This window comes from Scyliorhinus torazame, chromosome 5 (genome assembly GCF_047496885.1).
Source record: "Scyliorhinus torazame isolate Kashiwa2021f chromosome 5, sScyTor2.1, whole genome shotgun sequence".
NCBI classification, from domain to species: Eukaryota; Metazoa; Chordata; class Chondrichthyes; order Carcharhiniformes; family Scyliorhinidae; genus Scyliorhinus; species Scyliorhinus torazame.
This window is the reverse complement of record NC_092711.1, coordinates 124271695-124297789: the sequence shown is the minus strand read 5'-3', so window position 1 is coordinate 124297789 and position 26095 is coordinate 124271695. Positions and strand designations below refer to the sequence as shown.

At 45.5% G+C, this 26095-nt stretch overlaps 1 protein-coding gene and 1 long non-coding RNA gene across 5 annotated transcripts in view; one reads left to right on the top strand and one right to left on the bottom strand.

Annotated features, from left to right (window-relative positions):
• The window catches only part of LOC140419680 (uncharacterized), a 33173-nt gene extending 24760 nt beyond the window's left edge, over positions 1 to 8413 (bottom strand). Inside the window, exons 1-3 of one of the 4 annotated variants that reach the window (XR_011945973.1) lie at positions 8017 to 8383; positions 7834 to 7923; positions 2854 to 6748 (exon numbers count right to left, since the gene is read on the bottom strand). Coding sequence is in view for 1 of the 4 variants with exons in the window: in XM_072503604.1 (XP_072359705.1) it covers positions 7214 to 7340; positions 7834 to 7923; positions 8017 to 8045 (246 nt within the window). In the remaining 3 variants the exon portion in view is untranslated. The other 3 variants (XM_072503604.1, XR_011945974.1, XM_072503601.1) reach the window with 3 other exon arrangements.
• A 10920-nt stretch (positions 8414 to 19333) lies between these two features.
• LOC140419678 (uncharacterized) lies at positions 19334 to 26018 on the top strand. Its single transcript, XR_011945971.1, has 2 exons — positions 19334 to 19421; positions 21807 to 26018. It is a non-coding gene; the product is annotated as an uncharacterized lncRNA (long non-coding RNA).
• The last annotated feature ends 77 nt before the right edge of the window (positions 26019 to 26095 follow it).

The following is a 26095-nucleotide window of genomic DNA, read 5'->3' as shown; positions in this document are numbered from 1 at the left end:
TTCTACATATTTAAATGGAGGAAGTTTGTGTTCATCCAGTCTGAATGTCAGACAAGTCAGAATGGTGTGTGACCTGGAGAGGAATTTGGAGGTGAAGATGTTCACATAAACCTGCTATCCCAGTCCATCGAGGTGGTGGAAGGGGAGAGTTTGGGAGGTGCTGCCAAGTTCTGGTCAATTGTAGATATGTAAAATCTGTCTCCCTGCCCACTGCCTCGACCCCACCAAATGACCAGGTTCAGCTCAATTTCACAAGCTGTCTTTGTGTTTTTGTGAGTTCTCACTCCCTTATTTCTGTTTTAACTCAATTTCACAGGGTATTGGAAGGGGAGGACTTTCTGTCGGGAAACTGAAACCAAACATCACATCCGGATCTGACAGTCGCCTAATTTATCACAACCTGAATATGATCGGATTTTGAACATGGAAGGAAAAAGCACCTATCACAGTGAGGAAAAACCATCCACGTGTTCTGTGTGTGGACGAGACTTCAGCCAATCCGGCCGGTCGAACCACAAGCATCGTCACACTGAGGAGAAACTGTGGAAATGTGGAGACTGTGGGAAGGGTTTTGATTATCCAGTTAGGCTGGAAATTCATTGGCGAATTCACACTGGGGAGCGACCGTTCACCTGTCCCAAGTGTGGGAAGGGATTCACTACCTCGTCCCACCTGCTGACACATCAGCGAGTTCACACCGGGGAGAGGCCGTTCACCTGCTCCGAGTGTGGTAAGGGATTCACTCAGTCATCAAACCTGCTGACACACCAGCGAATGCACGCTGGGGAGAGACCATTCACCTGCTCCGAGTGTGGGAAGGGATTCACCATTTCAGCCCACCTGCTGAGACACCAGCGAGTTCACTCTGACGAGAGACTTTTTAGATGCCCAGATTGTGGGAAAGGCTATAAAAGTTCTGGGGAGCTGATGTCCCATCAACGTGTTCACACTGACGAGAAGCCATTCAGGTGCTCTCTCTGCGGGACTGGGTTCAGGCACTCATCTGACCTCACTGTACACCAGCGCACTCACACTGGGGAGAAGCCGTTCTCATGCTCCGTGTGTGGGAAGAGATTCAATCAGACATGTACGCTTCAGAGACACCAGCAAGTTCACACTGGGGAGAGGCCATTCACCTGTTCTGTGTGTGGGAAGAGGTTTGGTCGGTTGTCCACTCTGCTGAGACACCAGCGAGTTCACAAGTAACTGCAATGAGTGGACTTTCCTGTAAATCACATCCAGGCCTGGACTGGAGGAGCAGCCAGATTGGGAGAGACTGAATCTGATTGGAGGAGCTGTTTCTCACACATTCTGTCTCTCCCACATTCAGGGGAAAATTAACTTTCAATGGTCACGCCAGTGGTGAATTTTAATGGTCATTTGGGGGGGTTTTGATGAGCAGAATTTGCCCACCTCCCCCATTGAAATTACACCTTGTTCCAGTTCTCAACATCTCCAATTAGAAAGTGCTGATTAATCCTTGCTGACAATTCTTGCTGACATCCACATAAATTATCAAGGAACGTGAAACAAAACAGTGAAGTATTTCACAGGCACAACAATAAAAGCTCCAACAATCAACATTGATATTGATGAGATTTGGAAGTCGCTGAGCTGAATCATTTCTGACACAGCAGCAGCAACATTTGGTAAAGGTGGAACCCACAACACAGGCTGGTTTGAGAGCCACTCAGCAGTGATGACATCTGTCTTTGAAGCAAAAGCAAAAAGCAAAGCCGACTTGATGTACAACATAAAACCAACACCTAGAACACTGCATCCCTGAAAATAACCAAGAAAGTTGTGTAAAATTCAGGGAGAATGTGTGAAATAATCACTGGATCAGACGACATCACAAAATGTGAATTGCCTCTGAAACCTACTGTGTTTGATTGGATTAAGAGGACGCTTGGTTCTTCCTTCACCAACATTGCCCAACTGAAATCGGCAGATGCTGAAGTTCTCACTGACAGATCTAAACAGATTACCTGCTGCGTTGAACACGACTGTGAGCTGTATCCCTGTGAGACAAACATCTCCCATTCTCTGTTTGACTCTCTTGCAGCTTCCTGTCGCAGTTGAATTGGATGAAATGCCATCACTTGAGCTGGAAAAAGCCATTGATTGCTGAGCAAGCAGAAAGGCACCCAGAAAGGCTTGAATTCCAGCTGAACTGCTCAAACACGGAAATTCCCATTGCCTGCCACACCTTCATAATCTCCTCCTCTGTTGGGAGGTAGGATCCATTTCACAGGAAACGTGTGACACAAATATCACAATCTACAAAAACAGCAGTGACAGAGGAGATTGCAGCATCTAAAGGGACATCTCACTCCTTGGCATCACAGGGAAGACTTTCACTCGGGTCATATTTAAAGATTCATCTACTTGCAGACTGAGTGCATCCAGAAGCACAGTGCAGTTTCTGTGCTGACAGATCTACAGTGAACATGATCTTCTCTACACACCAGCTACAAGAGAAGTGAACAATTGGTGTTTAATCTAAAATGCTGCCAGCTCCTGCCAGCTATAGATACTGAGTGAAAGTAAACCTTTCAGTGTGAATCACAATTTACTGGTACTATTGGAAAAGGCACCAAAATGTTTGATTCACAAAAATAAACTTCAGCCTCGAAGTTATATTTCAGAGCTCACAAGCTGTGGGAAGCTCCACCCTCTTTAACACTTTTTGGTCTAAAAATGTTGAAGCATTTGTTTACCCACAAAAGCTAACTTTTTTAACTTTGATTTTTCCTGAGATATAATAGTGATTGGGAAAGACACCTGAAGAAAGAAAACAATTGGGAAAAACTAGGAAAAATACTAAAATCATTGGAAAAACAAAGATCAAAATGGTGTCTCGTTCATCTTTAATCTGGAAATATGTAAAGTGACACAATTGTGCCCATTTGTGAATGTTTGCTTCACCCTTTTACAATCAAGCAACATGGTGAGAATTTAAACTAAAGATTCTGTTTTTTAAAGATTTGGCTTCATCCCATTTGTTATAGTCCAAGACAAATTGCCTGAAAACGGGAGATATGAGATTTTCCCCCAAACCGATCTGTACCTCTGTCTCTAATCTATATATACCGGATGATGGGAGTGTTTAATGGACAGTAGATTCCGCAGTCTCTTGTGGGAAGCCCTGTTTTCAAAGAAAATAAATCACACCAGCAACTGGGAATTGGAATAATTCACTCTGGATCTAGTTCAATGAAACAGACAAACTGGATATCCACGTACATGCTAGAGGAAGTCAGGAAAGTGTAGAGGAGACAATAATTGATAGTTTTCTCTTGATTTTTGTGTCCTTCCTTCTGCACTTAAAAATAACGGAATCTGACAGTCTGGTCACTACCTGACGGCATTGGAACCATAGAGAGACAGGCAAACATCCTCATGGAGACGCGTCTGTCATCTTTTTAACAACATTAAAGTCCATCAATGGGCTGTAACAGATGGCAGATGAAAGCTCATTTTTTCCAATTAAGGGGCTGTTTAGCACAGGACTAAATCGCTGGCTTTGAAGGCAGGCCAGCAGCACGGTTCAATTCCCGTAACAGCCTCCCCGAACAGGCGCCGGAATGTGGCGACTAGGGGCTTTTCACAGTAACTTAATTTGAAGCCTGCTTGTGACAATAAGTGATTTTCATTCATTCATTCATTTCATTTAGGGTGGCCAAACCCACGCAAACACGGGGAGAATGTGCAAACTCCACACGGACAGTGACCCAGAGCCGGAATCGAACCTGGGACCTCGGCGCCGTGAGGCAGCAGTGCTAACCATTGTGCCACCATGCTGCCCTGGATGGAACATCCTTTTGGGATACAGATGTGTGTGCAGATGTGATATGTTACATGTAGTGTCAGTAATTTGTGGAAACACATGGTGACCCTGCACTGGAGAACATGTCCCAGACATGTTCAGCTACACGACTGCAGAACAACATTGAGAGATTAACGCAGAATGAGAGAGCAGAAGAGGCACTGTGGCACAGTGGTTAGTACCGCTGCCTCAATGAGCAGCATTGTGGCACAGCGGTTAGCACAGCTGCCTCAATGAGCAGCACAGTGGCATAGCTGTTGGCACCGCTGCCTCATGGCGCCAAGGACCCGGGTTCTATCCCGGCCCCAGGTCACTGTCCATGTGGAGTTTGGACATTCTCCCCCTTTTCTGCGTGGGTCTCACCCCCACAACCCAAAGATGTGCAGGGAAAGTGGATTGGTCACGCTAAATTGCCACTTAATTGGAAAAAAAATAATTGGTTACTCTAATTTTATTTTTTTTAAATGAGAGAGCATTTAAAGTTATCAAGACATTGACATATCTTGCACAGAGAATCTGCCTTTAAAACAATCAGGACAGAATTAAACTCACTGGAATCTATCAGAGGGAGTGAAATTAAAGTGAAGCGAGATCTCAAATCTGGATTTAGAAAATATCCACAAGGTGAATGCAGGTGAAGAGGGACCGGACAATCTTTGAAGTTTGTGCCTGAACCTTTGTTTCAACCAGATGTGTTTACGATGCCAATAATTTTCAATTGTGAGAGATGAAGTGCAGGTGGGGAAAATAAAACTCAGTCAATAATGATCACATTTTACTGGAAAAGATTTTACATTTATTCTCAGGTTTGTGTTGCTGATTCTGATCATTTCAGTAACTTTAGAATGTTATCTATGTAATGTAACAAGAAATTCGGAAAAGAAGCTTGTAGTTTAGAAATAGCTGGGTTAATCAGAAACCAGATTGTGAGACGTCAATAAGGATAATCTCTATTCAAGATGGGGAGATCTGGAAGAAATCGCTGACTAATAACTTAATAAAATCTTCAGAAATGTATTGTTTATCGGAATAGCTGTGTGTGTGTGTCTCTGTCTTGCTTAGAAATAAAGATTCCTTGCTTGACAAACACAGGGAACTGTATCCCAGTATTACCTCATAGGGATGGAGTTAGGGAATGGAATTTGTGTTGGTGACTGAAGACAATGAATTTGGTCTTCCCAATCTTTAATTGGAAGACATTTCTGCTCATCCAGTATTGGATGTGGGATAAGCAGTTTGATAATTTTAGTAACAGTGGAGAAATGGAGAGGGATGGGGGTGAGGTAGAGCTGGGTGTTGTCAGTGTCCATGTGAAAACTAACACGGTGCTTTTGGATGATGTCACCGAGTGGCAGCGTGTAGATGGGAAATAGGAGGGCCGAGGATAGATCCTTTTTTTAAGATGGGTGATGTCGGTGGATTTAAAGGTGAGAGGGACAGTACCAGAAGAGAGAGACCTGTTGACATTATCAGCTAACATGGGGAAGTTGGGTGATCAGTAGTTCAGTCAGTGAGAATAGGGTCAAAGCAACAGAAGGTGGGTCTCATGGACAAGATGAGAACTGAGAGGGCACGAGAGAAGATGGCAGAGAAACTGGAGAAAGGTGTAAGCTCAGGGCTCAGAAACAAAAGTCTGCCCCTGCTGGGTTAGTGGGAGGGAAGCAGCAGAGGCAGCTGATCAGATTGTCTCAATCTCAGTGACAAAGAAGCTCCATCCGCTCCTCACATTTGTTGTTGGGAGTTGAGGATTTCGGAGATGGGACAGGGAGAACACTTCAAAAGGAACTAATTCATGTTTGAGATATGAAAAACTCAACAGACTGCTTAACACAAAGTTTGTTTTGTTTGGCTTTTTGCAAGATCTAAACCGTGTAAGTGGACCCCAATGAACATGGTTCAGTCCTGGATGTAATTACAACAAAATCCCATCACTGTAGTTTCTTATGCCCTCGCTGGTGTCTCAGTAGATTGGATGACTGACTGAATCCCTTCCCACACTCGGAGCAGGTGAACGGCCTCTCCCCAGTGTGAGTGCGCTGGTGCAGAACAAGCTCAAATAATCGCCTGAATCCCTTTCCACACTGAGAGCATCTGAAGGGTCTCTCATCAGTGTGACCACGTTGATGGTGCATCAGAACCCCAGAACTTTTATAGCACTTCCCACAGTCTGGGCATTTAAATGGTCTCTCCACAGTGTGAACTCGCTGGTGTGTTACCAAGTTGGATGAATCTGTGAATCCCTTCCCACACTCAGAGCAGACAAATTGTCTTTCATTGGCATGATGCCGCTGGTGTGTTCGCAGTGAAGAAGACTGATTAAATCCTTTCCCACACTCGGAGCAGGTGAACGGCCTCTCCCCAGTGTGAGTGCGCTGGTGTATAGTGAGTGCAGCTGATCTCTTGAACCCAGTCCCACAGTGAGAGCACCTGAATGGTCTTTCGTCAGTGTGAACACGCTGATGGTATACCAGTTCCTGGAAATTTACATACCCATTTCCACAGTCTGGGCATTTAAAATGTCTCTCATCAGTGTGAACTCGCTGATGATGTATCAGCAGGTTGGATGATTGAGTGAATCCCTTCCCACACACAGAGCAGATGAACGGCCTCTCCCCACTGTGAACCCGCTGGTGTCTCAGCAGATCAGATGACTGAGTGAATCCCTTCCCACATGTGGAGCAGGTGAATGGCCTCTCCCCAGTGTGAGTCCGTCGATGAGTTTCCAGTGTAGACGGGTAAATGAATCCCTTCCCACAGTCTCCACATCTCCATGGTTTCTCCTCACTGTGAACTGTGCTTTTTATTTCCATCTTCAATATACAATGATATTCAGGTTATGAAAAATTGAGCGACTCTGTCAGATCCTAATGTGATGTTTGGTTTCAATTTCCTTACTGCAAATCCTCCTCTTCTAATGCCCTGTGAAATAGATTTAAAACAGAAAAAAGGGAGTGAAAGAGCCACAAAAAAACAAAGTCAGGTTGTGAAATTGAGCTGAATAAATCTGGTCACTGGCACTAGGAAAAATTGACCATGAAAACTGATGGATTGTTTTAAAATACCAACTGGTTCACTGATGCTCTTCAGGGACGAGATCCTGCCAACCGGTCTGGGCCGATACGAGACACTAGCCTCTATCGGGAAAGAGAGAGAGGTGGGAGCACAATGGGTGAGTGGATCGTATATATCTAAAACTCAGCCAGAACATTGACAGAATCTCCCAAACTGAGGTTGGAGGTTGACTCCACCACCTCGAAAGACCAGGGTGGCAGGCGTATGTGAACAGCATCATATTCAAGTTACAATCCAAGTCACACCATCCTGACTTGTCTGACATCCAGTACTGGATTAACAGAAATTTCCTCCATTTAAATATGGAAAGATCTAAGTAACTGTCTTCAGTCCCCACAACAAACTCAACTCCCGACCCACTGACTCCATCAACTCGCCATGAAAACAGTGCGAGGCTGAACCAGGCTGTTCATAACCATGGGAAAATACTTCTCGAAATCTGAAATAAAAACAGAAAATGCAGAATAAAGCCAACAGGTCTGACAGCATCTATGGAGAAAGAAACAGAGTTAACATTTCAGTCCATTTAACACCTTCAGAGCCGCCAGCTGAGTTTCCATCTCATTCAAATCACTGGACTTGGTCCTGTCTCAGATTTGTGAAACTCTCATCGATTCCTTTATTACCTCTCGACTTCGCTATTCCTGCACACTCATGACCAGCCTCCCACATTCAACCTGTGATAAACTTGAGTTTATCCCAGTCTCTGCTGCCTCTGTTCTCTGCACTAATTTCGATTCACTCACTCATCACCCTGTCCACACTGCGCATGCGGCTGTCGGAGTCCACACTGCGCATTGATCAACACAGGCTCCTGGTTAAACAGCAACTCAATTTATAATTCTCGCCTTTCTTTTCAAATCTCTCCATGATATTGCTCATCTCCATTTCCAGTCACACAGATGTTTGAATATTTTTTTCCACACACTTACATTTTGGTTCTGACGAACCGAGTGACTGTCATATTTTGATCTGATGTTTGGTTTGCCTTTGCCGTCTTCAAATTCTGTTCTTCTAACGTCCTGTAATAAGAAGTCATCACACTATCAGTCCAAGATTAAACATTGAGAAGAGGCAAACATATCTCTTGGTTTGAGATTGCTATGTGTACTAACCCCCTGTAAAAGGAGTTTGCAGAATCCATCCGTCAGTCCAGTAGAGAAATTCACAACATTCTCTCCTCCTGCTGGCAGGGTTCACCGCGCATGCGCCCTGCTGCAGATTATTAAATTTGGTGGAAATGGTTTTGGGCCTTTCAGCAGCTGCTGCCTCCGCCCCGTTTGGGGCAAATGCGCGACCGATCGGTTCTTATTTGCGTTTTGAGTCCTGCACTGGATGTTTATGAAGCCTCAGCACCCAATCCGCCACCTCCATTACCCGGCCACAAGCGGCTGTTTCTGTCTAATCGCGGAAACCAAATGATCTCCTCCCTGCGGCGGCTGCCGGAGTCCACACTGCGCATGCGGCTGTCGGAGTCCACACTGCGCATGCGGCTGTCGGAGTCCACACCGCATTAAACAATCTAAGTCACACTGCGCATGTCGAATAGCGGCGGACAGTGAGAGTGGAGAATGTTCATTGATTCACATTCGGCTCTGAGGCCGCACTCAGGATTTGTAAACCCCGCCCCCGACACTGACCTCTCACCTGACACCTCACAATGCCCGGGTAATGATTGACGGCAGCTCCGGACCAATAGGAAGGGGACGGGGCAGGGCGACATCGGAGTTGGGAGCAGGAGGCGGCCACTCAGCCCCTCGAGCCTGCTGCACCATTCAATACCATCATGGCTGATCTGATTGGAATCTCATTCCACATTGCCGCCCACCACCGATAAAAAAAATATCTACCTCTGGCTGAAAAATATTCAGTGACTGCATCCGCCACCCAAGATTTCCAAAGACTCACGACCTTCAGAGTGAAAAATAATTCTCATCTCAATTCTAACGGGTGATCCCTTATTGTTAAACAGTGACCCCGAGTTCTAGATTCTCTGACAAGAGGAAACATCCTCCACACATCCAGTTTTGTCAAGACCCTTCAGAGTCTTATATGATTCAATATAGTCACCCCTCACTCTTCTAAACTGGAGAGGATACAAGCCTGGCCTATCCAGCCTTTCCTCATAAGGCAACCCATCCATTCCAGGTATTAATCTCGTAAACTTTCTCTGAATGACCTCCAACACACTTACAGCCTTTCTTAAATAAGGAGATCTGTCTGATGTGGAGTTTGCACATTCTCCCCGTGTCTGCGTGGGTCTCGTCTCGCCCCCACAACCTAAAGATGTGAAAGGCTGGGGGATTGGCCACGCTAAATTGCCCCTCAATTGGACTTTAAAAAAAAAATAAGACCAACAATGTACCCTGTGCTCCACGTGCAGTCTCACTAATGCCCTGTATAACTGAAGCATAACCTCCCCAGTTTGTATTCAATTCCCCTCACTATAAATATTCTATTAAAATTCAAATAACATTCCATTAGCTCTCCTAACTACTTGCTGTACTTGCATGCTAGCCTTTTGTGATTAATGCACAATAACACCTCGGCTCCTCTGTATCACAGAACTCTAAAAGTCACCATTTGGACAATATGCCTATTCTCTTCCTAACAAAATGGGCATTTTCACATTTTCCCACATTATATTCCATTTGCCAGGCCTTTGCCCACTCACTTAACCTATCTATATCCCTCTGTGGCTGTATTGTATTCCTCACAATTTAGTGTCCCACCTTTCTTTGTGTTATCAGCAAATTTAGCAACAGAACATTTAGTAACTTCATCCATGTAATTTATATAGATTATAATAAGTTGAGTCCCCAGTACTGATCCCTATGGCACACCACTCATCACATCCTACCAATCAGAAAAATACCCATTTATGTCTACTCTTTGTTTCCTGTTGGTTAGCCAATCTTCAGTCTAAGCCAGTATGTTACCCCTTATATCCTGAGTTTTTATTTTATATAATAACCTTTGAAACAACTTATCAAATGCTTTCTGGAAATCTGAGGACAGTACATTCACCCGTTCCCCTTTATCCACAGTCATGTGGCTCCATCAAGTAACTCTGATAACTTGGTTTAACGTGATTTTCCTTTCACAAAACCATGTTGACTCTGCCTGATTGCCTTGACTTTTCTAAGAGATCTGACATAGCATCTTTAATAATAGCTTCTAACATGTTCCCTATGACTAATATTAGGCTAACTGGCCTGTAGTTTCCAGTCATCTGTCCCCCCCCACTTTGTGAATAAAGGAGTTACATTATTCTCCAAATTAATGGAATCCTCGTATCTAGTGAATTTTGGACAATGAAACGAGTGCATCAACTCCCTCTTTAGCTGATTCTTTCAAGACATTATGGTGAAGTCCACCCGGACCTGGGATTTTGTCAGCCTGCAGACTCAAAACATTGCTCATTATCACTTCCCTGGTGGTTGTAATTTTCTTTCCATTCTTTCCCGATTTACGGATATTTCTGGGATGTCATTTGATTCCTCCATACCTGATCAATTCATTTCACAATTCAAACCTTACTTTTCATTGTTAATTTCCCAGATGAGCTTTCTGGAGAATCAACACTCACTTGAATTATTTACTTACACAAATGTCTATAGAAACTTGGTCTTTATATTTCTAGCCAGCCTTCTATGGTACTCTAATAATAATAATTGCTTATTGTCACAAATGGGCTTTTATGAAGTTACTGTTAAAAGCCCCTAGTGAAATGAAATGAAAATCGCTTATTGTCACAAGTAGGCTTCAAATGAAGTTAATGTGAAAAGCCCCTAGTCACCACATTCCGGCACCTGTTCAGGGAGGCCAGTACGGGAATTGAACCCGCACTGCTGGCCTTGTTCTGAATCACAAGCCAGCTGTTTAGCCCAATTATTCCCTCCTTATTAATATTTTTGTGTTTATATTCTATGCTTTATATTCTGCCCAATGTTCTGACCTGCTATCTGCCTTTGCGCTGTTACATGCTTTTGAGAAAATCATTGAGATGTCTTTAACTATTTTAGTTAAAGACAGATGCTGTGTCCTCCCCTTGGAATTTTCCATTCTCATGAGAATGTATCTATTCTGTGTATACTGAAATATCCCTTTCAATGTCTGCTACTGAATCTCTATTGACCTGACACACAAGCTCATTTGAAAGTTCATTTTAAGCTAGCTCTGCTTTGATGCCACCATAATTGCTCTTATTTAAGCTTAACTTACTCGTTTTGGACTCAATCTTCTTTCCCTCAAACTGCATGTCAAATTCAGTCATATTATGATCGCTGTTACCTGGGGATGCCTTCACCATGAGGTTATCAATTAATCTTATCTTGTTGCACAATATCCAGTCTGGTTCAAACTGCCCTCTGGTTGGCTCCAAAATGTGCTGATTGTAGAAACTATCGCAAAATCATTCTGTGAACTCCTCACCTATGCTATTTTTGACCACCTTATTTTTCCAGTCTATAAGTAGAGTAAAATCCCCCTTGATTACTGCTGTACCTTTTCTGACAAACTCCCATTATCTCTTCCTTTACACTCTGTCCTAATGTTGTTACAATTAATAATAATAAAAAATTAATAATAATAATATTTATTGTCACAAGTAGGCCTTAACCTGCAATGAAGTTATTGTGAAAAGCCCCTAGTCGCCACATTCCAGTGCCTGTTTGGGTACACTGATGGAGAATTCAGAATGTCCAAATTACCTAATAGCATGTCTTTTGGGACTTATGGGAGGAAACTGGAGGAAACCCGGACACCCAGACACGGGGAGAACGCCAAGGCTCCGCACAGACAGTGACCCAAGGGGGGAATCGAACCTGGGACCCTGGCGCTGTGAAGCCATAGTGCTAATCACTGTGCTCATGTGCTGCCAATTAGGAGGCCTGCACATCACTCCCAGAAGCAAATTCTGGCCTTTACCATTTTTCATCTCAAACCAAACCACTCCTATATCCTGGTTTCCTGAGCTTAGATCACCCCTGTCTAATGTGCTAACACCATCAATAATTAACAGAGCTGCTCTTCCACCTTATCCGAGATTTCTGTCCTTCCTAAATTTCACATACACTACAATATTCAGCTCACCACCACCTTTAGAAGGGAAATGTGGGAAGGGCAATAAAGCAGTGTTAATGTAAGCCTACTTGTGACAATAATAAAGGTTATTATTGTTATTATTTTAACAACCAGAAATATTTATTGGGCCTCATGGTAGCACAGTGGTTAGCACTGTCATTTCACAGCTCCAGGGTACCAGGTTTGATTCCTGGCTTGGGTCACTGTCTGTGTGGAGACTGCACGTTCTCCTCGTGTCGGCATGGGTTTCCTCCGCTTGCTCAGGTTTCCTCCCACAAGACTCGAAAGACGAGCTTGTTAGGTAATTTGGACATTCTGAATTCTCCCTCTGTGTACCCGAACAGGTGCCAGAATGTGGCGACTAGGGGCTTTTCACAGTAACTTCATCGTAGTGTTAATGTAAGCCTACTTGTGACAATAAAAATTATTATAAATGTTGGACTAGCCAGCGACACCCAAATGCCAAGAATGAATATAAAAAAATTCAAATCCCAAACTATGTTTCTGCAATGGCCATCAGATCGTACTTACTTATTTCTATAGGTGCTGTCAATTCATCAGTTTTGTTTCAAATGCTACTTGTGTTTTCATACAGAGCCTTTAGTTTTGGCCTTTTATTATTTTTGTAGCGTTTATCTGATGAAATCTGAGTCTCTTCCTGCCACAGTCTGTTTATCATTTCCCATATTCTTATCTTTGTCTCTGGTCTTACGTTTTGCTTTACCACATCATACAAAACAAATCAGAAAGGACCCAACAATGGAACAGTCGGTAACAGGACATCAATCAGTTTCCTTCTATCTGAGAGAAATCAAGGACTGGAACACTGTCAATAACACAAAGCTAATTTAATTAATCTATATACAGAATATTAAACTCCGGCCGAGTCACAGGAATGATTAACATCAACTGAAACAAACTCCAACTGTCAGAATGAACATGGTTCAGTCCTGGATGTGATTAACAGCAGCAATAACAGAATCCAATCCCTGTAATCGCTTGTGAACTCGCTGGTATTTCCGTAGGGTGAATGAACGAGTGAATCCCTTCCCATACACGGAACAGATGAATAATGTCTCCCTGGTGTGAATGCGCTGGTGTTTCAGCCGGAGGGGCTGCTGAGTGAATCCCTTCCCACACACGGAGCAGGTGAACGGCCTCTCTCCAGTGTGACTGCGCTGGTGAAGCTGCAGATCCATTTTCCTTTGAAGCTCTTCTCACAATTGGAACATTTAAAAGGCCTTGTGTCAGAGTGAACACGCTGGTGTGAGGTGAGTTGGGCAGACTGAGTGAATCCCTTCCCACATTCAGAGCAGGTGAACTGTCTCACCCCAGTGTGAATGCGTTGGTGTCTCAGCCGGGTGGATGACTGAGCGATTCCCTTCCCACACACAGCAGGTGAATGGTCTCTCCTCAGTGTGAACTCGCTGATGATCCAACACTTTGCATAACTGATCGAATGTTACCCCACACTCAGGACAGGTGAATGGTTTCTCTCCAGTGTGAACAAAGAACAAAGAAATGTATAGCACAGGAACAGGCCCTTCGGCCCTCCAAGCCCTTCGGCCCTCCAAGCCCGTGCCGACCATGCTGCTCGACTAAACTACAATCTTCTGCACTTCCTGGGTCCGTATCCCTCTATTCCCATCCTATTCATGTATTTGTCAAGATGCCCCTTAAATGTCCCTATCGTCCCTGCTTCCACCACCTCCTCCGGTAGCGAGTTCCAGGCACCCACTACCCTCTGCGTAAAAAACTTGCCTCGTAAATCTACTCTAAACCTTGCCCCTCTCACCTTAAACCTATGCCCCCTAGTAATTGACCCCTCTACCCTGGGGAAAAGCCTCTGACTATCCACTCTGTCTATGCCCCTCATAATTTTGTAGACCTCTATCAGGTCTCCCCTCAACCCCCTTCGTTCCAGTGAGAACAAACCGGGTTTATTCAACCGTTCCTCATAGCTAATGCCCTCCATACCAGGCAACATTCTGGTAAATCTCTTCTGCACCCTCTCTAAAGCCTCCACATCCTTCTGGTAGTGTGGCGACCAGAATTGAACACTATACTCCAAGTGTGGCCTAACTAAGGTTCTATACAGCTGCAACATGACTTGCCAATTCTTATACTCAATGCCACGGCCAATGAAGGCAAGCATGCCGTATGCCTTCTTGACTACCTTCGCCACCTGTGTTGCCCCTTTCAATGACCTGTGGACCTGTACTCCTCGATCTCTTTGACTTTCAATACACTTGAGGGTTCTACCATTCACTGTATATTCCCTACCTGCATTAGACCTTCCAAAATGCATTACCTCACATTTGTCCGGATTAAACTCCATCTGCCATCTCTCCGTCCAAGTCTCCAAACAATTTAAACCCTGCTGTATCCTCTGACAGTCCTGATCGCTATCCGCAATTCCACCAACCTTTTTGTCGTCTGCAAACTTACTAATCAGACCAGTTACATTTTCCTCCAAATCATTTATATATACTACAAAGAGCAAAGGTCCCAGCACTGATCCCTGTGGAACACCACTGGTCACAGCCCTCCAATTAGAAAAGCATCCTTCCATTGCTACTCTCTGCCTTCTATGACCTAGCCAGTTCTGTATCCACCTTGCCAGCTCACCCCTGATCCCGTGTGACTTCACCTTTTGTACTAGTCTACCATGAGGGACCTTGTCAAAGGCCTTACTGAAGTCCATATAGACAACATCCACTGCCGTACCTGCATCAATCATCTTAGTGACCTCCTCGAAAAACTCTATTAAGGTGGTGAGACACGACCTCCCCTTCACAAAACCATGCTGCCTCTCACTAATACGTCCATTTGCTTCCAAATGGGAGTAGATCCTGTCTCGAAGAATTCTCTCCAGTAATTTCCCTACCACTGAAGTAAGGCTCACCGGCCTGTAGTTCCCTGGATTATCCTTGCTACCCTTCTTAAACAGAGGAACAACATTGGCTATTCTCCAGTCCTCCGGGACATCCCCTGAAGACAGTGAGGATCCAAAGATTTCTGTCAAGGCCTCAGCAATTTCCTCTCCAGCCTCCTTCAGTATTCTGGGGTAGATCCCATCAGGCCCTGGGGACTTATCTACCTTAATATTTTTTAAGACACCCAACACCTCGTCTTTTTGGATCTCAATGTGACCCAGGCTATCTACACATCCTTCTCCAGACTCAACGTCTACCAATTTCTTCTCTTTGGTGAATACTGATGCAAAGTATTCATTTAGTACCTCGCCCATTTCCTCTGGCTCCACACATAGATTCCCTTGCCTGTCCTTCAGTGGGCCAACCCTTTTCCTGGCTAACTTCTTGCTTTTTATGTACGTGTAAAAAGCCTTGGCATTTTCCTTAACCCTATTTGCCAATGACTTTTCGTGACCCCCTTCTAGCCCTCCTGACTCCTTGCTTAAGTTCCTTCCTGCTTTCCTTATATTCCACGCAGGCTTCGTCTGTTCCCAGCCTTTTAGCCCTGACAAATGCCTCCTTTTTCTTTTTGACGAGGCCTACAATATCTCTTGTTATCCAAGGTTCCCGAAAATTGCCGTATTTATCCTTCTTCCTCACAGGAACATGCCGGTCCTGAATTCCTTTCAACTGACACTTGAAAGCCTCCCACATGTCAGATGTTGATTTGCCCTCAAACATCCGCCCCCAATCTATGTTCTTCAGTTCCCACCTAATATTGTTACAATTAGCCTTCCCCCAATTTAGCACATTCATCCTAGGACCACTCTTATCCTTGTCCACCAGTACTTTAAAACTTACTGAATTGTGGTCACTGTTACCGAAATGCTCCCCTACTGAAACATCTACCACCTGGCCGGGCTCATTCCCCAATACCAGGTCCAGTACCGCCCCTTCCCTAGTTGGACTGTCTACATATTGTTTTAAGAAGCCCTCCTGGATGCTCCTTACAAACTCCGCCCCGTCTAAGCCCCTGGCACTAAGTGAGTCCCAGTGAATATTGGGGAAGTTGAAGTCTCCCATCACAACAACCCTGTTGTTTTTACTCTTTTCCAAAATCTGTCTACCTATCTGCTCCTCTATCTCCCGCTGGCTGTTGGGAGGCCTGTAGTAAACCCCCAACATTGTGACTGCACCCTTCTCAGTCCTGATCTCTACCCATATAGCCTCACTGCCCTCTGAGGTGTCCTCCCGCAGTACAGCTGTGATATTCTCCCGAACCAGTAGCGCAACTCCGCCTCCCCTTTTACATCCCCCTCTATCCCGCCTGAAACATCTAAATCCTGGAACGTTTAGCTGCCAATCCTGCCCTTCCCTCAACCAGGTCTCTGTAATGGCAACAACATCATAGTTCCAAGTACTAATCCAAGCTCTAAGTTCATCTGCCTTACCCGTAATACTTCTTGCATTAAAACATATGCACTTCAAGCCACCAGACCCGCTGTGTTCAGCAACTTCTCCCTGTCTGCTCTGCCTCAGAGCCCCACTGTCCCTATTCCCTAGTTCTCCCTCAATGCTCTCACCTTCTGACCTATTGCTCCCGTGCCCACCCCCCTGCCATACTAGTTTAAACCCTCCCGTGTGACACTAGCAAACCTCGCACCAAAACTCGCTGGTGTGTCAGAAGGTTGGATAACTGAGCGAATCCCTTTCCACACTCAGTCCACGTGAATGGTTTCTCCCCGCTGTGCATTCGCTGGTGTGTCAAAAGGCTGGATAACTGAGTGAATCCCTTCCCACACTTGGAACAAGTGAACGGCCTCTCCCCAGTGTGAACGCGCTGGTGTGTCAGAAGATTAAATTAGTCTTTAAAGCTCTTCTCACAATCGGTACATATAAAGGTCTCATGTCAGATGTGTTAGTCGAGTGAATCCCTTTTCACACTCGGAACAGATGAATGGTCTCTCCCCGGTGTGACTGTGGTGATGAGTTTCCAGCTCAGAAGGGTAACTGAATCCCTTCCCACAATCCCCACATTTCCACGGTTTCTCAATGGTTCCGATGTCCTTGTGTCTCTCCATTTTGGACGATCAGTTGAAGCTGCTTCCACACACAGAACACGTGTACAGTTTCGCCTCGCTGTGAATGGTGGGGTGTTTTTCAGGCTGTGCAATTGGTTAAAGCTCTTTCCACAGTCAGTTCACTGGAACACTCTCACTCGGGTGTGTGTCTTTGTGCTTTTCCAGTCACACTGATGTTTGAAGTCTTTTCCCACAGACAGAACAAACATTTCTCCTTCCCCATTCAAAAGCTGATAACATTCTGATCCTGATGAATTGAGTGACTGTCAGATCTTAATGTGATGTTTTATTTTAGTTTCCTGTCTGTCAATCCATTCCTTGTAACCCTGTAAAATCAGTTTACACAGGTCAGACATTCAGAACAGATAATTCTCATTCCTGGGGAGTAATTGTTTCTCTTGTTTCCCACACTTCCCCCTTCCCACAAACTCACCACAATGGTTTTAAGGTCATTAATACGGAGTGGAGCTTGGAATTCCAGATTATTCACTGAATTTAAATTCGGCCATCTACATTTTGAGTGCAGGACAGAAATGCCCCCATTCTCTCCTCCTGCTTCAGGATCAGTAAAGTGAGTTAAAGATAATGGGTGGGTTTCTCCACCCCAACGCCGAAGTGGCCGCGCCGTCGAGATTCACGACGGCACAGAACGCCCATGGTCCCGACCGATACAGGCCCTGACAATGGGCCAGTATAGGGGCCACGTCATCTACCCGCGCCAGGCCTTGTCGCCCGCGTAAAAGCGGCGCCGCATAGATGACGCGGCCGGCGCCGCATAACGGACGTCATACGCGCATGCGTGGTTGCCGTCCTGTCCAAATCCGCCCCGCAAGAAGATGGGGGACGGATCTTGCAGGGCCGCGGAAGGAAGGAGGTCCTCCTTCAGAGAGGACGGCCCGACGATCGGTGGGCACCGATCGCGGACCACCCCACATTCAAGGTGAAGCGCGGTGCAGGATCCCCCCTCGCCCCCCCCCCCACAGGCCGCCCCCCCCAGCGTTCACGCACCGCCCACAACTGTAGCGACCAGGTGTGGACGGCGCTGGGGGAAACCCGCCGTTTTGGCCTGGACGCTCGGCCCATCCGGGCCTCAGAATAGCGGGGGTGCCGTAGAATCGCCATTTTTGGTATCTCCGGCAATTCTCCGGCCTGCAGCCCGTGAAACTCGACCGGCCTGTTCCCGCCGCTTGGGAGAATCGCGGGAGGGCGTCGGACCGGCGTCCCCGGAAATTTCGGCGGCCCAGGCGATTCTCCCAACCGGCACGGGAGTGGAGAACTGCGCCCAATTTCTCCTGAACAAATCCATTGCTGCATTTCCTTCCTTGTGGTGATATGCATCACTGTAGATACACAAGAGGTTAATGTAAGTACACGTAGACTTGCTAGACACTAGAGTGAGCACCAGAGACATGACACACAACCAATAGGTCAGTAAGATATGACACGACCAATGGACATTCACGATACACACAGAGGTGACACTACCACAGGGGGGCATTACACCAACCCGTATATAAAGGACACACACATGATCTTCGTCTTTCCAGTGGAGACACTCAGTGAGTACAGACACAGGATTGATTGAAAGTCACACCCACCACGTGGATTGTAGCAGACTGGTTAGTCAGTCTGAGTAGCTATAGCAGGATTAACAGTAGAGTCGAATCCAAGTAGGAGAATTGTTGATAGCTTTAACACGTTTATTAAACCATCTCCAAGTCTGACCCTTCCTTTGTCAGAGTGCACATCAAGGAAGCAGCTTATGCTACATCAAGAGCATAACAAAACAATACAGAGTGGAGCTTGGAATTCCAGATTATTCACTGAATTTAAATTCGGCCATCTACATTACTTCATTTTGAGTGCAGGACAGAAATTCCCCCATTCTCTCCTCCTGCTCCAGGATCAGGATAGTGAAAGATAATTTCTCATTAACAAATCCATCAGTGTGAGTGCAGGATAGAAATTGCCCCCATTCTCTCCTCCTGCTCCAGGATCAGTAAAGGGAGTTAAAGATAATTTCTCCTGAACAAATCCATTGCTGCATTTCCTTCCGGAAGCCACATTTGTCCACTGGGGCCTGGCACCGGGAGAAAGCGGCAGCTGCCGTTGTGTTGGATGTTGAGGCGGTGCCGCTAGTTTGTTATTGGAGGTGTTGAGGCCTCCCCTTATCCGCCTCCTTCCCGCCTGAAGTTGAGACAAACAAGTGTCTATCTCTGGACATGGGCTGGACTGCGCCTGCTGCAGATCACAAGCCCGGGAAATGATTGACGGCAGCTCCGGTCCAGTAGGAAGAGGGGGCGGGACTGGAGGTCCACGCGGAAGAGGTTGGTCCTCCAACCAATCGGAGTGAACGAGAGCGGGTGGGACTTCGCCTGAAGCATGCGCAGTGCGGGTAATGGCGATGCAGAGAAGCTTTTAATCTCGGCTCCACAGAGGGTAAGAGGAACATTGTGGAACGCGGGAAGCGATAGATGTGGCTGGTGGCTGGTGGCTGGAAAAGTTTTCTAAACATGTTGTGCAAGCCCATACCCGGAAAACTCACTTCTTGATTCCCCCGTTCCACGGAGCGGGGTTGGGAGGGTCCAGTAATCGGTTCGGGATATCGACCGCCATCTTTATTTGGGGCGATGAACGGGAGAGCGCATGTGCGGCCGCCATGTTTGTTGGGGCAATATTTTCAATGACTGGGAGAATATTGTTCCACATTGCTCAGAATGGAGACAACCTGGCCAGCAAACTGCATTACCCTTTGTCTTGGGTACTTGACCTCCCATTACCCCGGTTTCGATGCTGGCCCTGGGTCACTGTCTGTGTGGAGTTTGCACATTCTTCCCGTGTCTGCGTAGGTCTCACCTCCACAACCCGAAGATGTGCAGGTTAGGTGGATTGGCCACTCTAAATTGTGACAATAAAGATTATTATATTATAACAGGGTGGCGGTAAAATTTCAAGCAGATTTGTGGCTCCACAAAGTGTTTCCAACTCCTTCCACCCACCTCCTGAACAGGTTGACACATTTATTTGTCTGACTAAAATGATGGTCACTGGTGTCACGGTGGTGCAGTGGTTTACACTGCTATCTCACAGCGCCGAGGACCGGGTTCGATCCCAGCCCCCGGTCACTATCCGTGGGGAGTTTGCACATTCTCCCCTTGTCTGCGTGGGTCTCACCCCCACAACCTGGAGATGTGCAGGGTAGCTGGATTGGCCATGCTAAATTGTTTCTTTATTGGAAAAAAATAATTGTTTCTTCTAAATTTTTTTTGAAAAAGTATGGTCTCTTTCCTAATGTTCACAATTAAAGGTGTGGGTTCCTGGGTTCCCCAGGAGATGGCCGACATTTCAGGGGATTAATATTGGTCCGAGATATGTCTCGTATTCTTTTATGGCACTGATTAGATATATTATTTATGGTTCTGTAATAAAGGAAATGTATTATTATTTCTGATCTTATAAGACCATAAGACACAGGAGCAGAATTAGGCCACTTGGCCCATCGAGTCTGCTCCGCCATTCAATCATGGCTGATATTTTCTCATCCCCATTCTCCTGCCTTCTCCCCATAAACCCTGATACTCTTATTAATCAAGAATCTATCTATCCCTGCCTTAAAGACACTCACCGGTTTGTTTCGATGTCACTAGCTTTCGGAGCGCTGCTCCTTCCTCAGGTGAATGAAGAGGCCTGTCATTCACCTGAGGAAGGAGCAGCGCTCCGAAAGCTAGTGACATCGAAACAAACCTGTTGGACTTTAACCTGGTGTTGTAAGACTTCGTACTGTGCTCACCCCAGTCCAACGCCGGCATCTCCACATCATGGCTTAAAGACACTCAGTGAATTGACCTCCACAGCATTCTTGGCAAAGAGTTCCACAGATTCACCACCCTCTGGCTGAAAAAAATCCTCCTCATCTCTGTTTTAAAGGATCGTCCTTTTAATCTAAACTGGTGTCCTCTGGTTCTAGTTTTTCCTACAGTGGAAACATCCTCTCCACGTCCACTCTATCCAGGCCTCGCAGTATCTTGTACATTTCAATAAGATCCCCTGTAATATAAGACTGTAGCTACGTTATAGATTTCCAGTGAATGCGGCGACTAAGGGCGACACAGCAACTTCATTTGAAGCCTACTTGTGACAAAAAGCGATTTTCATTTCATTTTCACCTCTTCCCTCAGAGGGTTGTTAGTCTTTGGATTTCTCTTCCACAGGGACCAGTTGTATCTGGGAGTCATTGAATATATTGAAGCACAAGTTTGACAGATATTTTATTGACAATGGAGTTAAGGGTTATCGGGAACAGGTCGGAAAATAGAGAGAAAGCTGAGATGAGATGGGATTTCTTCACTCGTGGATGTGGTGAAGCTTTGGAATTCACTACCCCAGAGGAATGTGGAGCCTCAGTCATCAGGTATCTTCAAGACAAATATTGGTAGGTTTCTCGATATTGAAGATATCGAGGGATATGGGGATCATGTGGGGAAATGGTGCTGAGGTAGATCGGCCAAGGATCTCATTGAATGGTTGAGCAGATTCGGTGGGCCGAATGGCCTACTCTTGCTCCTATTCTAATCTCCGTGTCCTGGTCAGGAAGCAGTGAGCTGAGCTTGGATCTGTCGATCAACATGAATCAGCACCTTCAGGAGAATTGGGAGGGTGAAGTTTAGATACAGCAGAGTGAGAATGGAGGGAGATTGTGTAGGATGGAGATTTACAGCTTTTGCAGAACGAGTGAGGAAATGTTGTTCCATCGGAACTAGAATTGTCTGTTCTGAATTTCTATCGTGTACTAACAATGATGACTTTTGTAAATTGTTTTTAAAGGATAGCAGAAGAGGAGAATTATAGACAGAAATCTCAAATGTCAGAAACCTTGATGTGACAAACTCACTCGATTCCTTCTGATCTGAATATCATTGGACTCTGAATATCATCGGCAAGAAGAAGAAACGTTTGTCCAATCTGTTGGCTTCAGAAGATTTTAAACATCAGTGAGACTGGAAAAGCACCGAGACACACACAACACACACCCGAGTGAGAGTGTTCCAGTGAACTGACTGTGGAAACATCAGTGTGACTGGAAAAGCACCAAGACCCACACAACACACACCCGAGTGAGAGTGTTCCAGTGAACTGACTGTGAAAAGAGCTTCAACTATTACACAGCCTGAAAAAACATCACACCATTCACAGTGCGGAGAGACAGTGCACATGTTCTGTGTGTCGACAAGGCTTCCACTGATTGTCCAATCTGGAGAGACAAGAGAAGACCCAAAACATGGAGAAACCGTGGAAATGTGGGAACTGTGGGAAGGGATACGGATTCCCATCTGAGCTGGAGGTTCATCGACGCAGTCACACTGGGGAGAGGCCGTTCATCTGCTCTCAGTGTGGGAAGGGATTCACTCAGTCATCCAGCCTGCAGACACACCAGCGAGTTCACACAGGGGAGCGGCCATTCATCTGCTCTATGTGTGGTAAGGGATTCACTCAGTTATCTCACCTGCAGACACACCAGCGAATTCACACTGGGGAGAAGCCATTCACCTGCTCTCAGTGTGGGAAGAGATTCATTGATTCATCCACCCTGCAGAAACACCAGCGAATTCACACTGGGGAAAGGCCATTCACCTGCTCCCAGTGTGGGAAGAGATTCATTAATTCGTCCACCCTGCAGAGACACCAGCAAATTCACACTGGGGAGAAGCCATTCACCTGCTCTCGGTGTGGGAAGAGATTCAATGATTCCTCCACCCTGCAGAGGCACCAGCGAATTCACACTGGGGAAAAGCCATTCACCTGCTCTCAGTGTGGAAAGGGATTCCGTGATTTATTCAACCTGCGGATCCATCAGCGAGTTCACACTGGGGAGAGACCATTCACCTGCTCTCAGTGTGGGAAGGGACTCCGAGCTTCATCCACCCTGCAGAGACATCAGCGAATTCACACCGAGGAGAGGCAGTTCATCTGCTCCTAGTGTGGGAAGGGATTGCATAGAAACATAGAAAATAGGAGCAGGATGAGACCATTTGGCCCTTTGCAACTGCTCTACCATTCATTATGATCATGGCTTATCATCCAACTCAATAGCCCAATCCCGCTTTCCCCTCCATATCCTTTGATCCCCTTTGCCCTCAGTGCTATATCTAACTGCTTCTTGAAAACATACAATGTATTGGCCTCAACTATTTCCTGTAACAAATTTCACAGGCTCACCACTCTCTGGTTGAGGAAATTACTCCTCATCTCTGTCTAAATGGTCTACCCCGTATCCTCAGACTGTGACCTCTGGTTCTGTACACTCCCACCATCGGGAAACTCTTTCCTGCATCTACCCTATCGAGTCCTCTTTGAATATTATTGGTTTCTATGAGATCCCCCATATTTATGAACTCCAGCAAATACAAACCTAACTGATTCAATCTCTCATATGTCAGTCCCACCATCCCAGGAATCAGTCTGGTAAACCTGCTCTGCACTCCCTCTGGAGCAAGAACCTCCTTCCTCAGATCACGAGACCAAAACTGCACACAATATTCTCGGTACGGCCTCGCCAAGGCCCTGTATAGAACAAAGAACAACACAGCACAGGAACAGGTCCTTCGGCCCTCCAAGCCTGCGCCGACCACATATTCTATCTAGACCAATCGCCTGTGTCCTTCTATACCCCGTCCGTTCATGTGCCCATCCAGATAAGTCTTAAAGGTCACTAACGTATCTGCCTCAACCACCTCACTTGGCAGTGCATTCCAGGCCACCACCACCCACTGTGTAAAAAAAAAACTTCCCCCGCACATTTCCACTGAACCTTTTCACCCTCACCTTCAACTTGTGCCCCCTTGTACTTGTCATTTCTGCAATGGGAAAAAGCCTCCAACTGTTCACCCTATCCCTCTAATAATTTTATAAACTTCGATCAGGTCGTCCCTCAGCCTCTGTCTCTCTCGGGAGAACAATCCCGTTTATTCAATCTCTCTTCATAGCTAATACCCTCCATCCCAGGCAACATCCTGGTAAACCTTTTCTGTACTCTTTCCAAAGCCTCCACGTCCTTCTGGTAGTGCAGTGACCAGAATTGGGACACAGTGTTCCAAATGTGGCCTCACCAACATTCTATGTAATTGTAACATAATTTTTGAGCTTTTATACTCGATACCCCCGTATCTTCTTCACCACCATTTCACCTGTGCTGCCACTTTTAAGTATCTGTGGACCTGCGCGCCCAGATCTCTCTGTGTCTCTATGCTCCTGATGGTCGGTATCTCCACATCATGAGTGTGAAATGCTCTCAGTTCTGTCTATTATGAATCTTTGTTGCACCTTATCCACTGCCTCTATTTTCTTTTTCTAAATGGAGATCACCAATGTTGACAGAGCTCCCAGTGTAGTCTAACCCTGGTTCCAATCGAATTGGACATTTCCTCCGTGCTTTTCAATTCTATCACTCTGGAATGGAACCCTATATATGGGCCCCACACTTTCAGAAAGTGTGAAGTTCTTAGCGAGGGTGTAGAGGACATTTACATTAATAATAATTGTTATTATTGTCACAAGTGGGCTTACGTTAACACTGCAATGAAGTTACTGTGAAAATCCCCCAGTCGCCTTCGGGTACACGGAGGGAGAATTCAGAATCTCCAATTCACCTGACAAGCACATCTTTCGGGACTTGTGGTAGGAAACCGGAGCATCGAGAGGAACCCACGCAAACACGAGGAGAGCGTGCAGACTCCACACAGACAGTGGCCCAAATTGGGAATCGAATCTGGAACCCTGGTGCTGTGAAGCAACAGTGCTAACCATTGTGCTAGAATGGCACCAGGGATGAGGGACTCCTGTCAGTTTGAGAGACTGGAGCAGTTGAATTTCTCTCCTGAGATCACAGCATCTGGGGCCATTCAGCCCTTTGAGACCATGTCGGCTCTTTGTGGAGCAAGGCAGTCTGTCCATTGCCCCATTCTATCCCCAGATTTGTGCAGGTTATTTCTCTCAGTGCCTGTCCAATTTCCGATTGAAATCCTTCTGTCGTCTCTGCATCTCCTACCGTCATAGGCAGTAGGTTCCAGGTTGTTACCACTCGTTGTACATGGACATAAGGCTCCTAGAGCACAGAGGAGTCTATTTGTCCCATTTTCCCCGTGCCAGCTCTTTGTACAGCGAACCATTTAATCCCAGAGTTCGACTATTTTGTTTTCTTTTTTGGAATATATCAAATGAAATCAACACCATGGTTATTACACAAAATTAAGACTCAGTCTTTATCAATGATTCTGGTGAGGACACCAAGTGTAATATATCTTAGTTTGCAGACAATTAGAATAAATGTACATTTCTATCAAACTTCTCACTGCCACTGGACCTCCGAAAGTGTTTTAAAGCCAATGGAGTACTTTTGAAACATATTCACTGATGTAATGTAGGAAACTGTAAGTACGCATGTGTATGCATATTTAGTTATAAAATTGTCATTTTCACAGTGTATTCCCAAGGTCAAGCAAGCCCTTTTATACCTCTAACATGTGGCTTCCTGCAGCCATTTCACCTTCTGTACCTTTTCTATATTAACTATGTATTGATTTCATAGCAAAAAAACAATAATTATATTTATGATTATTCAGTAGTAAACATTGAATATGGTTAGTGAATTGGTGTATTGGGTAATTATATTGTAAAGACTAGATCTTTATTTTTAAAAATACCACGATCAACCAAAATGTTTCCAGAAACTACAGAGCGATCAGAAATTGTTTGAAAAAATTAATTACTCAATAATTTTGAGAAGTTACGAGATGTGGTGAGAAGCGTGTATATATTACATGTACTCAGCAGTGTGACCTCCCACCAGTAAGTGGCATCAGGCATCAATCAGGTGACATCCAGCGACCAGCAGAAGGTTGTAAAGCGTGCACGAGGCCAATTGCACATAAGGGTAGTTCCAAGAGTGTTGAATTTAACTCTGTGATAACTTAGTCTGTATAGATTCTGATCATTACCTTACTACGTGTACATGAATAAATCATCGTTCTGGCTAAGTCACCAGCAATTCTGTAGAGTCATTGCAAGAATATATCATAGAACACTACACTAGACATCATATTCTGCCAAGACTATGT